At 39.9% G+C, this 14,379-nt stretch overlaps 1 protein-coding gene across 4 annotated transcripts in view; it reads right to left on the reverse strand.

Annotated features, from left to right (window-relative positions):
• LOC149818883 (calpain-type cysteine protease DEK1-like) overlaps window positions 1-14,021 on the reverse strand; it is an 83,419-nt gene extending 69,398 nt beyond the window's left edge. For all 4 annotated transcript variants that reach the window (XM_089985753.1, XM_089985751.1, XM_089985750.1 and 1 more), the window contains exon 1: window positions 13,373-14,021. In XM_089985753.1, the coding sequence (XP_089841879.1) occupies window positions 13,373-13,497 (125 nt within the window). In that variant the 5' untranslated portion in view covers window positions 13,498-14,021. The remainder of the gene's footprint in view (window positions 1-13,372) is intronic.
• Between the last annotated feature and the right edge of the window lie 358 nt (window positions 14,022-14,379).

The following is a 14,379-nucleotide window of genomic DNA, read 5'->3' on the forward strand; positions in this document are numbered from 1 at the left end:
AACCAACTTGCTTTTAAAAGAGGGCCAGAAATATCCTTAAATAGCCTAAGATGTGCACAAGAAATTCTTCCAAATAAAGCTAAACCCAATCTTTAATCAAAGGCATAGTACACCATGGCATCCTATCCCTACAACTTGAAAAAAGGTTTCCATAACACATAAAACTGAATTTTGGTGCATTGAAATTTTGAATTATGGTCCAAAATTATCACAAAAGCAAGAAAGGAACCATTCAATACAAAAATGTACAATGGTATTCCATAAATAAACAAGATGTTGGAATACTTGCAACGATCAAAATATGGGTGATGCATGTAGGAAATTGGCAGCTGGTGTTTTGGTCCTTACAACAGCTTTTAAGGACAAACAACTCAATAACTGGCTCCCAAATCGAGTTGGCTTAGAAATATTCGGTCAACTAATATGATGATTAGATAATCTGGAAACACAATTCTCCACCTCATTCTATAGATCCCTTCCCTTTTCCGAAAAAATGGAGCCATTTCCTAAGAAGGTCACCTGGAGTCCTGAATGGCTGAACCATCGCCTATTTGCTCAGCTGGTCTCACTAGAAAGAGACAACACTCCTAAAAACTTCAAAAATGAAATTATTAATCGTGTCCAGTAGTTCAATCACATGTTTTACAGGATTGAACCCTCACCTACTTTTGTTATGTCTATCTTTCAGCAACTCTTTAGATACGCATGGATGGACCTATATGAATCAGTGGACCCAAATCTTGAATAAGGGGTTTGTTAATAGGAGTAAAAGTCTAGAAACTTATCTGAAAATAGTGGTTAATCTCTGCTTGGTGGTTTGGGTGGTTAATTTTTAATGAGCGTTCCTCCAGCTTTCTTAGCAATTAATGAATTCAAGTAAACACACTTCTGTGTGCAAAGCAAAAAAGGATTAAAACTGATTTTATCTTGGATCGAATGGGTGGAGATGCAAAACTATGATTATTTGTCATTGTTGCCTTTCTTTAATTCCAACTAATAGAATGCCTTCAATTAAAAAAATAAATTCAATCACATTGCCTGGACTCTAAGGCATGCAAGTACCATTGATGGCATGTTCGTAGGATCCAAAGTTGGTTGCATAAAATTTCTAAATCACATGAATACAGACATTCATTTCCAATGCCTCTTCTAAGCTAAAAGTTTATCTAAGCATGCAATTTGGCAACTCAAATAACACATTTCTATAATTTTTTCCTCAGATGGCTGATGCAAGGATGCAGTCCTATGGTACCCGGACACTCCATTTTGCCCTCTGTACCTATGGTACCGGTGTCGACACGCGTATCCCCGTGTTGACACTCGGACACACCATTTTACCCTCTGTACATACAAGTTTGTATTCAATTTATAATTTACAATTATATTTTCAGTTTATAACTTCATATTTTCAGTATATAATATATATTTTAAATATAGCATATATATTTAGATTATATTCAGTTTATTTTGAATTTATTTTATATTTATGTGATATTTAATATATATATATATAGCTGTGTCCCCATACCCACATTTTTTGAAATTGCTGTGTCGTACCCGCACCCAGGTGACATAGATGCAGTCTCTCTTCAAGAAAGCTTTCACAAAGAAATTGAGAAAGCAGACCCATTAGTAGGTAAAAAGCCTCCATGATTCAATTATGGTTCTTGCCACAGTCAGGAAAAGAAATAAAGACAATGTCACATATTCTGGTTTTTCTTGCGAAAATACCAGTATATATGAAAATATAAAATTTTATAAAAATACAGAAAAATATAAATAATATGACAATATTACAAAAGATGTTCATTTCAAAAACTCTTGACAGTTTCATGTTTTTTCAGATTACGGAAATACCATGATAAAATCATGATATTCAAAAATTAGCAGTAATATTTGTGACACAGCAAAACATAACTACCGCAAAATATGATTAAATTCAGTTGTCCACTTTTTCTCCCTTAAAACTAGCAAAATGAAGCCTCGCTAAGAGAACAAAGATCATGATGGAAATGATGGATAAACATCAAACACCTGTTGATGCACGTTTACATGTGCCACCAGAATGGGATCCCAGAGCTAAAACCTACACAGCAATAACTCATATATGTGGGCACATCGCCCATGAGGACTCGGCCTTCCTGGTTAGGGGTGATCATGGTTTGTCACCTGAGAGGGACGACTATGGTTTGAAACCCAAGGAGGTGTGACCCTTGCCACCAGGTTAAAGATGGGTGTACTCCCCAAGTGTGCAGGCGGGATCTCAAGGGTTTTACCAACCAGAGGCCTTTCAATCTTCAAGCATGTAACATGATTTATGTGCTTCTTAGGGATACCATTGGTGTAGATAGATAGGAAATCCATCTCCATACACAGATACGGCCATGTAGATATCAATTCTACCGTCTCCTTCTCACTCCATGCTCTTAAATGTCCTTAAATGCCATTGATCTAGAAAATTTTTCATCACCCCCATATGGCTCGTATAAAGTAGTTTACAAGGCATATGAATCAAATAGATGCAACCATTAACCATATCAGAATTGCTGATTGGTTGCATATATGCCTAGAAATCCACGTACATGGTACTACCAAGACCCAGTATCGGTACTTAGGTATTCCTGGGTACAGGTCATCTAGGCAACAAACTTAACTCATTTTATCCATCGTATGATCCATCGAATACGAAGCCCATGCTTGGCATCAAAAGTCTCTACCATTAACTACATATTTGCTGATCATTTTTGCTGATCATTTTCGGTTAGTTAACTACATATGTTTGACAACAAACTATAGTCTCACATCAGAGCACCTTGTAAACTGTAGCATAATTTGCACTTTTGCATGTGCCCATATGCTTATATATATGGGTAAATATCAGCCACTAATGAAGGTAATGAACTAATGAGTAGAAATCATTCATTTTTTCAAAAATTTCCAATTTTTCATAGATTAAATGACACGGACGTGATCTACATGTTTTGTTTAGTAGGAATCTTGTTATGAATCATCTGATTACGAAAAGTAATTAGTTTTTTAAAGGAGTTTCAAAATCAATGGCCCACAATGCGCCTGCATTTCATAACTCAAAAAATCATGTGTTTACATCAGAAAAGCATGATTCACAGCTTGATCCTTAGCAAAAAAAACATGATGAACACATCTATGTGGTTGATACAACTTGCACCCACCTATGATTTCTAGCTCATTAGTTCCTTACCTTCATTGGTAACAATGCTGTTTGTACCCATGTACCCATCCTTTTACAAATTTCCTTATCATGCGCTTTGTACCCATGCCATATCCCATACCTAAATGACATAGCTGGAGATATCATAAATGAAAAGTTCTCACGGGAAAGAAACATTGAAGACCATCCAGTAGGGTCACCATTTATTTCACCATGATGGATCTTGACTGTTGAATTTGTAATTTCAGAACATGTGTTTCTGCAAACAAGTATCCACAAATTATCAATGCAAGTCCCAAAACACACATGCAATGTGTGCCTTGAAAGCTAATTACGATTCTGCATCACTCACCTAAGACGTTATCAAAGCACTTAAATTTTTGGTAGTATCAGAACATGTGCTTCTGTGCAAGAATCATGACCACATTCCAAGAGATTATTATTATTATACACTGCATTACTCAAGTACTAGCACTCAGAGCCCCCACAGTCATGTGACAGTATGATATGTTCATTCCACATGGTACTGAAGGGTAAACATAGGCAGGACATGTGATTGAACAAGTAACTAACTCATGACCAAAAACAACCACCAATAGACTGAACTCATTTCAGCTGCCCACCAACATAAATTTGCTCAAAGGATTATTTTTCATGCATAACATTTATGAGAACATTTATTGTTGGGTTGGGTACCGGGTCCGCCCATGATGGGCGAGATCCGGACCCGACCCACCATTTGAGAAAGGGGTGGTTTGATAACCGCCCATTATCCCCTCTTCTAGGGATTTTTGATTCCTGATATGCGTAGAGAGCATAAGGGAATACAGAAGAAGAAAAACTCACATAGAGTGTGAGACGCACAGAGAGAAAAGGCTAGGCCTTTGTGGGCTTAAGAGAGAAGAGAGAGGGTGTGAGACATAGAAGAAAGAGACAAAGGCTGGGCCTTTGTGTGCTGCAGTGAGAGGAAATAGAGGCAGAGAGTGAAAGAACAGAGTGTTGTGTTCTCGTATGCCTGAAAGAGTAAAAAGTTGTGCATAGTGGGTGCTTAAGATCTCAATAGAGAGAGATCTTTGTGCAGAGTGTCGGCAGGGAAAAGAAAGAAAAAGACAGTGTGTCATTGTGGTGAATCAACGTAGTCAGCACTTGGATCGTGGATTTGTCGTTCTCTCCAAGTGAGGGCACGTATCCGTTGAGCAAAAGCAAGCATAGACAATCCTCTTACGCTTCAGCGACAAGAAAAAGGTATGTATCGAAAACCTATATTGGTATCAGAGCTTCGTTTATTTATGCTACTTTTGCTTGCGGATATATCCCTGTATACACGTGATCGGGACCATTGTGTGTTCATGGTGGATGCACGTTGTGGGGTCGCTATAGGGCATGCCCGATATAGTACCGCAGGTCTATGGGTTGAGTCATAGACCTGACCTTGGACCCATGTATGATGTGGCAGGGCTGCAAAGTGGGTCTTCTGTCGGGCGGGCCACTGCAGCCGCAAGCCCAGCGACTAGGTTGCAAACCTGGGCTGCTGCGGCACAGGCCCGGCCTTGGGCCAGATCCTGCGACACAGGCCGCAGGCCAAGACCCGACCAGGTGGACTGTTGCGGCTGCAGGCCCGGCCTCAGACCCGACCCTGCGGCACAAGCCGCAGAACTGGCCCCACCAGCCACGGGCTAGGGTATTGCAACAGGGCCGCAAATTTTTTTTTTTAGGGGCCGAACCCTGGCATGGTCAGGGTCCATGTGGGTCGAGGCCAATGGCCAGCGGGTGGAGCCGTAAACTCCCTTGGTTAAGCCACTTCTATGCTGGGGATACCCGGATCCATATAATATAATATTTTTTTCTGAATTTGGATGAATGTGATATAATCATATTAATTATATAAGGAGATTGAAGTACTTTAGAAGTACTTAATGTATGTGTTGATATCTTATTTATACAATCATAATACAGTTTAGATAAATATAATTGTCTTAGGGAAAGTGGGAGATGATTGCGAACGTAGTGAGCTTTCGATTCCACGCCCTGAGAGAAATTATATCTTATCTAATCATGTGATTATGACTGCATATAGATGTGCTACTGATTAGATTGTAACATGCTTGAATAACATATTTGTGCATTGTTTTTTACTCTTATTTTAAAAGGACATGGCTGCACCAAGTAAATCTATAATGGATTTAGCACGGATTGAGAAACTGAATGGTGATAACTATGATATATGGCATAGAAAGATTGAGTTTACACTGGAGGAGGTTGAGGCCTTGGAGACTCTCAATCATACTATAGATCGACCTGAAATTGGTAATGGCCACAATCTCGTAGGGACATGAAGACCTATGAGAAATGGAAGCGCATGAATATTGTTGTGCGTGTTATCATGTTATGTTCTATGCAGGATAACATAATGTGTCAATTTGAGCATTATAAGACTGCTCAACAGATGTGGATAGCCCTTAAAGATAAGTTTGGGAGAACATCAACTAGAAAGCTAAGAAGGTTGACCATCAGGTTCGATTCATACAGGAAGTCCCCTCAGCATACTATGAGTCAGCATCTCAGAGAGATGGCAAATATGATAAGAGAGCTCAATAGTGCAGGACATACCCTTACAGATGAGCAGCAGGTCCAGGCTATGATTCGGTCTCTGCCACATAGTTGGGAGCATATGAAAATAAATATGACTCATAACGAAAATATTAAGACTTTCGATGATATCGCCTGTCATGCAGAGCTAGAAAATGATCGCCTCGAAGCTACTCAATCATCTAGCATGAGGGCATATGTGGCGGAAAGCTTTAAAAGGCCAAAATCTTTTAAGAAGAATTTTTATGGACCAAGAAGGTTCAAGAAGGGACAAGACAAAGAGCAAGAAAAGAAGCCTTATCAGCGCTCTGAGAAGCGTGGTGGCAAGAAAAATAAGGCAAATGCAAAATGTTTTAAGTGTGGTAATTTGGGTCACTATGCTCGTGAATGTCATGAGCAGGAGAAGGTACATTCTCTCATAACTCATGTTTTAAGTGCAAATGTTTGTAGTTGTGCATTAATTATTGAATCTAATCCTATGTGGATTGTAGGCTCAGGAGCCACCGACCATGTGACCAAAGACCGCACAAACTTCGTCGAATACAGGAAGATGCCATCTGGTTCGAAGTGGTTGTTCCTAGGGAACAACACTAGAGCAAAAGTCAAAGGGATCGGGACTTGCAAATTGGATTTGCGAGGAGGACGATCGTTATTATTATATGATGTTCTGCATGTTCCAGAGATTCAACGAAATTTGATCTCAGTTTCTGCTTTGTCTATGTTAAACTATAAACTTGTGTTTGAATTGAATGTCAATGTTGACATCATTTGTGGACAAACTTTAGTTGCTTCTGGTTGCTTGATGAATGGTTTCTATGTGTTGGACACAGAACTTATAAGTTTTAATGTTAGTGATAAATGTTTTTCTCTTGTTGTTTCAATTGATAATAATATGGATGTGGATGTATCTGTATGGCATGCTCGACTTGGACATATAGGGTAAAAGAGAATGGATAGGCTCGCACGAGAGGGTCTTTTGAGATCCCATGCAAAGATTGAAGTGCCTATAATGTGAGCATTGTCTTGCTGGAAAAGCAACACGATTGCTTTTTGGAAAGGCAATTAGAGCAACCTATCCTCTTCAATTAATTCATTCTGATATATGTGGGCCAATGAACGTGGCAACGAAGCATGGAGCCCCTTATTTCATCACTTTTATTGATGATTATACACGATTTAGCCATTTGTATTTAATTACACATAAATCTGAAGCATTGGATTGCTTTAGATCCTTTCTGAACATGGTAGATAATCAACTTGATCATAGAATCAAGGCTCTGAGAACAGATAATGGACGTAAATATCTATCCGAACAATTCAAGAAATTGTGTGATGATAAAGGGATAGATAGACAATTAACTACTCCTTGAACTCCGCAACAAAACGGTGTTGCAGAAAAGAGGAATAGGACCCTCTTAGAGATGGTCAGGTCCATGATGGCGCAGGCAAATTTACCCATTTCTTTTTGGGGTGATTATTTGTTGATTGTCGCTCATGTAATAAATTGTGTACCATCTAAATCTATTTCTTCAACTCCCTACGAATTATGGAAAGGCAGAAAGCCAGATTTGACTTATCTCAGACCCTGAGGGTCTGATGCATATGTCCATAATCTTCCACATCAATAGGGAAAATTGGGTCCTAAGAGAAAGAAGTGTATCATTATAAGATATTGTGAACATTCAAAAGGATACGTGTTCTTAGGGGAGAATACAGATGGAAGTATTTCTGAGATAGATTCTAAAGATGCCACGTTTATTGAAAGTGACTTTCCTAAAAGAAGAGAGATAGAGTGTCACTTCCAGTTCTATGAATTGGATGATGAAGATCAATCTAAAGAAATTGATCATCATGTTTTAGAGACACAAGAGGATGTGTCTATACCATTATTGGATAGTGAGAGTAACACTCAAGTGGATATCGATTTTGATGAAGATCTGGCAACTCGAAAGAGTTCAAAGAAGAGAATTCCTCGTCGGAGATTCCAAATCAAAAGGGGAAGCCTTTGTGGCATTGTTGTGAAAAGCATTGAGGCATAGCGAGGCGCTCCACCAAAATCTGAGGCGAGGCGTAAGCCTCAATTTTTTTAAAAAAAAATCATATTTTTTACATTTAAATATAATATATAAGAGTCTATTCTTATTATTTTGACTATGTCGAACACATCCATCGAATCATATTTGGCCAACACATCCTTCGCCGCATGAGCTTCAAGTAAGGGGTTTGGAACCAACAAAGGATAGCAAACATTTTCCCTCATGTATATATTTTATTTGTGCCTAGACTTGGACATGGACTCGATTAACTTATATCTGGTAGGACCTTGGATCCATTATAAACCAGACCCGCTTAACTGGATAGTCTAATAAGGGTAGCGGATCGGGTCATGTTGAACATGAGCGTTTTTGCTCATGCTGACATCGTGGCCATCTGATTTGCATTTTAAAAAGCTCAAAAGTCAACAAAATCGTGTGGCATTCATCCAAAATGCAAACAGACGGCCACGATGTCCGCATGAGCAAAAACGCTCATGTTCAGCATGACCTCATCTGCCCCCCTTTCCTGTGGACTGCAACGTCTCCATCACCATAACTCATGGTTACGTACACTTTCTTCCTCTGACAGAAAAATTTATAAACAGATATTGTCTGCAATCCGAAGGCTTCAAATCCCTAGTTTCCATTATTTAATCTTATTTTCTTCATTCTTTATAACAATCCCAAATCCCTATCCTTCTGTAGTCTCTTCGCCCATACCGAGTTCGTTGTTGTCCCTTCTGATCTCCAAAGCAAGATAAAAAAAGGAAGAAAGTTTTTTCCTTCTCTCCGTTGCTCGATTCGCATGAAGAAGGCCGGGAGTCGGTGAAGGAAATGGAGGGAATCGGCGATCGCTCTTTCTCCATACTCTTCTTTGCTTCCTTCATCCTCCTCCTCTTCCTCTTCGCGGCGAATTCGCCAAAAAAATTCGGGTCTGAGGCCGCAAAGCTTCCTGACGTTGAAGGTAAGTGTTTCGCTCCCTCTCTTTTTCTGTTTTTTTCTTATTTTTTCTTCTAATTTTGAGGTGAAGCTATCGCCTAGATCCGTATATCGTTCCCTACACTCGAAATAATGAGGCCATTGTCAATGTTTCCTATGGTGTCGACGTTTCGGAGCTCGCTGATGCAGTAGATTTGGATAGTGACCCATTTGACCAAAACAAGGTGAGGCGTGTACGCCTCACCTTGAGGCGTGCCTCGCCCTAAGGCGTACGCCTCAAGGCGTATGAGGCGTGCGCCTCAGGGCTTTTGCGCCTTATGAATGTGCCTCAAGGCACAAAGCCCCTCACCTTGAGGCGAGGCGCGCTTTTTGCGCCTTGAGGCACGCTTTTAATAACACTGCTTTGTGGTTATGCCCCAAGATGATAAGATACCTAAGAGTGTTAGAGATGATCTATCTTGTTCTAAAGGGGATGAATGGCGCAAGGCAATGGAAGAGGAAATTAAATCCATGGCATCCAACGAGGTTTAGGATCTTGTTAATCTTCCAAATGGAAGAAAACCTATTGGGAGCAAATGGGTTCTCAATATTAAGAGGAATGTCGATGGATCTATCGAGCGAAACAAAGCTCGTTTGGTTGCTAAAGGATACACACAGACGGCAGGGATAGACTATGAAGAGACATTCTCTCCTGTGGTCAAATTGACCTCTATTCGCCTTTTGTTAGTCATAGTGTCACACATGGATTTAGAATTACATCAGATGGATGTTAAGACTGCATTCCTAAATAAAAAAATGGATGAAAAAATATATATGGAACAACCCGAGGGGTTTGTTACTGCTGGCTTTGACCGCAAAGTATACAAGCTCAAACGATCCATTTATGAATTAAAGCAGTCATCCAGACATTGGTATTTAAGGTTTCATGAGACAATCATGAGCAATGACTTTGCTATGATTGATGAGGACCACTGTGTTTATCTTAAGTGTCAAGGTCCAAAATTTGTAATTCTAACTCTATACGTAGATGATATTTTATTGGCTAGTAATGATTTAGTGTTTCTAAAAACCATAAAAGAATGATTGAATATTCATTTTGAAATAAAAGACATGGGTGAAGCATGCTTTATGCTAGGCATAGAGATTAAAAGAGATCGTTCAAAAAGACTTCTTTCACTTTCACAAGAGTTATATATAAAGAAGGTCTTAGAATGATTTCATATACAAGATTGTAAACTCATAGATACTCCTGTTGCAAAAGGGAATGATTTAAATCTTAAGATGTGTCCAAAGGAATCTAAAGAAATAGAAGCTATGTCTAAAGTACCTTACTTCAGTGCAGTAGGCAGCCTTATGTACCTTATGATGTGCACCCGACCTGACATATGTTATGCAGTAAGGTTGGTGAGTAGATATCAAGTTAATCCAGGACAAGCTCATTAGAAGGTTGTCAAGAGGATTATGAGATATCTTAAAAGCACATCGAATTCAGTTCTTTGTTACCATGGTGGTAACATGTGTGTAGTAGGCTATACGGATGCAGATTGGGGCGAGGACCCTAATGAGCGTAAGTCTATATCTGGATATGTGTTCTTGATGAACAATGGGGCTATATCTTGGTGTAGCAAGAAGCAGACGTGTGTAGCCTTGTCCACAATGAAAGTTGAACTTGTTGCTGGCTCGTTCGCAGTGCAGGAATGTGTTTGTTAAGGAGATTCATCAAACATTTGGGACTCACTAATGAAGCAAAGCTGCCAGTGAGTTTATTCTGTGATAATCAAGCGGCAATTACGTTTGCTAAAGATTTCAAGTTTCACAATAGAACCAAACATATAGACACGACATGCAAGTATATGCGCGACATTGTATCTAAAATAAGGTTGTCTTGGCATATGTTAATACCCAAGATATGGTGGCAGATCCCTTTACTAAGCCGATTAATAGGTATTCTTATGTTAAACATGTAAAATCTATGGGTATTTGTAAGATTTGATGTGCTGATGTTTTTCATATTTCTTTCTATGATCATTGTATAGCATGTTGCACATCTATATGAGTATGCTACCAAGTTTGAGATAAATATTCTCACACAGATTTATCGCCTCAGACGCTGCTTGTGGGCGGGCTGAGATAAGATGTAACAAAATCTAGGATTGCTGGATTAAGAAGCATGTCGGATTTTGGGAATATCATGTGACAGTAACTCAAAAGAGTGGGAGTACAATGAGTTATGATATTCGCCAAATATACGTATATGGGATGCATCGCCCTAACTGGGTTAGGATGAGGTCTCGTGTATATTTAACTATATGGAGAGACCGACCTTGCTATTTAAATCTCAAGGGTAACCTGGTTGACCAGATTTGAAGACTTGGATAGACATTGCATGGGAAGGTGCATCCTGAAGGACTCAAGTTAGTTTCTCGGGGAGGAACTGAACTAGTAAAGATTTGTACAACAAAGAATTAATGGTGTATGCATACACTCACTGGAGTGAGGAAGTCTTGCCGTAATACGTGAGTCATACCACGTATGTCGCACCATAACTATAAGTCAACCACAAAAGGAAATGAAAAATGATCCTTGCTTTTTCATTGTGTGAGTCCTTGATATATATATATATTTATATATATATATATATATATATTGGTGTCCTTATTAACGTTTGACCTTATTTTAAGGAGAAAGATGAGTGTTGCTACTTTAGCATGTTGCTTAATGCCATGACTGATTTGGTATAAAAGAACATGTCTGAGAAAGCAACTTATCTTGAATCAAAGAATAAGAGTTGGAAAGGAAGATCATTTGACATTTTCAGATTATGCACATATTAAAAGCTAGCTTATTTTACCACATCCTGGGGATGTTTGAGTTTATGATGAAACATGTGACATAATGGAAGACCTTGTCAGTATGCTAGAATGTGAAAAATGTATTTGATCTATGACACATTGAGCTTCTTACCTGGCTTGTGCAGGTATATTTTGTGTTATCTTATTGTTTGCAAGTTTAGGCTATTATGTTACACTAACTGGTATATAATATACCTTCACTCCCTAAGCTCACGGGTCGCACAATCCATTTGCCAGTATATATACACTTTTATTCACCATAAGAACACGTTTGATGTTCCTTCTTCTAAGATCTCTTCCCATCATGTGCGAGTGGGAGAATGTTGGGTTGGGTACCGGGTCCGCCCATGATGGGCGAGATCCGGACCCGACCCACCATTTGAGAAAGGGGCGGTTTGATAACTGCCCATTATCCCCTCTTCTAGGGATTTTTGATTCCTGATATGCGTAGAGAGCATAAGGGAATACAGAAGAAGAAAAACTCACATAGAGTGTGAGACGCACAGAGAGAAAAGGCTGGGCCTTTGTGGGCTTAAGAGAGAAGAGAGAGGGTGTGAGACACAGAAGAAAGAGACAAAGGCTGGGCCTTTGTGTGCTGCAGTGAGAGGAAATAGAGGCAGAGAGTGAAAGAACAGAGTGTTGTGTTGTTCTCGTATGCCTGAAAGAAATTTCAACAGTAAAAAGTTGTGCATAGTGGGTGCTTAAGATCTCAATAGAGAGAGATCTTTGTGCACAGTGTCTGCAGTGAAAAGAAAGAAAAAGACAGTGTGTCTTTGTGGTGAATCAACGTAGTGAGCACTTGGATCATGGATTTGTCGTTCTCTCCAAGTGAGGGCACGTAGTCGTTGGGCAAATGCAAGCATAGACGATCCTCTTACGCTTCCGCGACAAGAAAACGGTATGTATCGAAAACCTATATTTATTTTATGCGTTAACAAAATTACAAATGAAGACAATAAGGCTTTCTTATACTGCACCCTCGAAACTTCGTACAAGGATGCAAAAACAGAAACTTGTCCAAAAGGGCAGAGGTTACATTCAAACCAATTTTCCCAATCGGGCACCCCTCACATGCTAAAATATCAAACACCTACGATCAGAAAAAGAAATCAGACGACTTCCCTAAAATAGATAAACAAATCACTGATTTCCAGAAATAGATCAATCAGCACACTTGAAGGCCATAAATAATGCTTATATTCGAAGATTTTAGGTAGAATGCAAGAATAGAGGCCTGCAAACTTTCTCCCGCCAGTAACATAACAAACGATCAACAGCTCCTCCTTGTAATAACGGGACAGTGTTTTCAGGGAGAAGAGGGGAAGGGATATCTGGAACTCATCAACCAATCTGAATACCGGGAATAGGAGAAAAAATATGCAAGTTCAGCAGTTTCTCGAAGTAATAAAGCAGCGACGGCACACTCAGTGATTTCCGTCCAAAACATACAAGGTAGACAATTGAATCCTACCATCAAAGGCAAATGAATTGAAGAATTCTCCACAAATGAACACGGAGTAGAAACTGATTCACGAAACAAAATTGTCATATTTCATACCGTCCACATGCAGGGATGATTTAGATCCAAAAGTAACGCATTACCATCCTCTATAAGGATGCTTCTAAAAACGACAACACGAGCAATCTCATCGCATGCAAAATAAGAATCAATTTCGCATGTTCTTTTACGAAGAAACGATTGAAATCTGATACAATAGAACATGAGGCTTATCATGACAAACAGTTAACATAAGGTGAAATGTTACCTGTATATCCGCCACGGCCTCCAATTTACAGCCCAAAGGATGGCAACGGAAAGCGAGCTCAGAAACGCAAGCAACGAGCCGCAGATGGCGCAAGCGACCGCTACGCTATGCCCGCCTGCAGCCATCCTCTAAAAGCCAACCAAAATCCCACAACCCATGCCCAAGCACGGTTCCAAGAGAACGGAAACCCGCAAAGCTAACCCGCCACGAAATGGCCTCCTCTCTTCTCTTCAACAACAATACCTCAACACTGCAAGCACACTCCTCCTAAACCCTAGCGAGCTCAAAGCACTCCACGGCCGCGACGAAGAAGGGGAAGAAGAAGAAAATCCCTCTTTCCCTCCCTGTGGAACGCAAGGAGCCCCAGACGACGCTCATCCAGGCCTCCAACCGACGGCTACCGAGCTCGATGGCCCCGAATCTAGGGTTTCCCCAGAGAAGGGGACGCTGGAGAATCCGCGATGGGAAGAGGAAGGATGTGAAGTAGATGGGGTTTTCTAGGGTTCGGATTTCTAGGGTTTCTCTGCAAACGGACGAAAGACGAAGAGACGACGAAAAACGGAAGGGAAGAAGAAGAGGGCCACTATCGACACACTTCCACAGCGAGGGTTTTGTAGAGAGAGAGAGAGAGAGAGTAAAAACGGTAGGGAACAACAAATCTCGGCGAGGGAAATGCTGAATGTGGGGTTCTGAAAAAAAAAACTTTGGACAATAAATATGAAAAATAATACCAACTATTATTCTTTCTTTTTTCTTTTTTTCCTTATTGTCTTTTGTTTTTTTATTGTTGTACTTAGTTTTCTGTTTGCTTGCTGCCTATAATTATTAGTTGCATTATTAATTAAACTATTAAAGATGGGTACAACCGGTCCGGATTTTTGACCCATTTACGAACTGGATCCAACTTAGATTGCTGGATCCCTACAGTGTATATCTGAATGCGGGACAGGTCCGGAAGAAACATCGTTGGTTCTATTGAGATCCGGGTCACGACAATATAGGAAAAT

The sequence above is a fragment of the Nuphar pumila genome, chromosome 13 (assembly GCF_984573655.1).
Source record: "Nuphar pumila chromosome 13, dmNupPumi1.hap1.1, whole genome shotgun sequence".
In the NCBI taxonomy this organism is placed as follows: domain Eukaryota; kingdom Viridiplantae; phylum Streptophyta; class Magnoliopsida; order Nymphaeales; family Nymphaeaceae; genus Nuphar; species Nuphar pumila.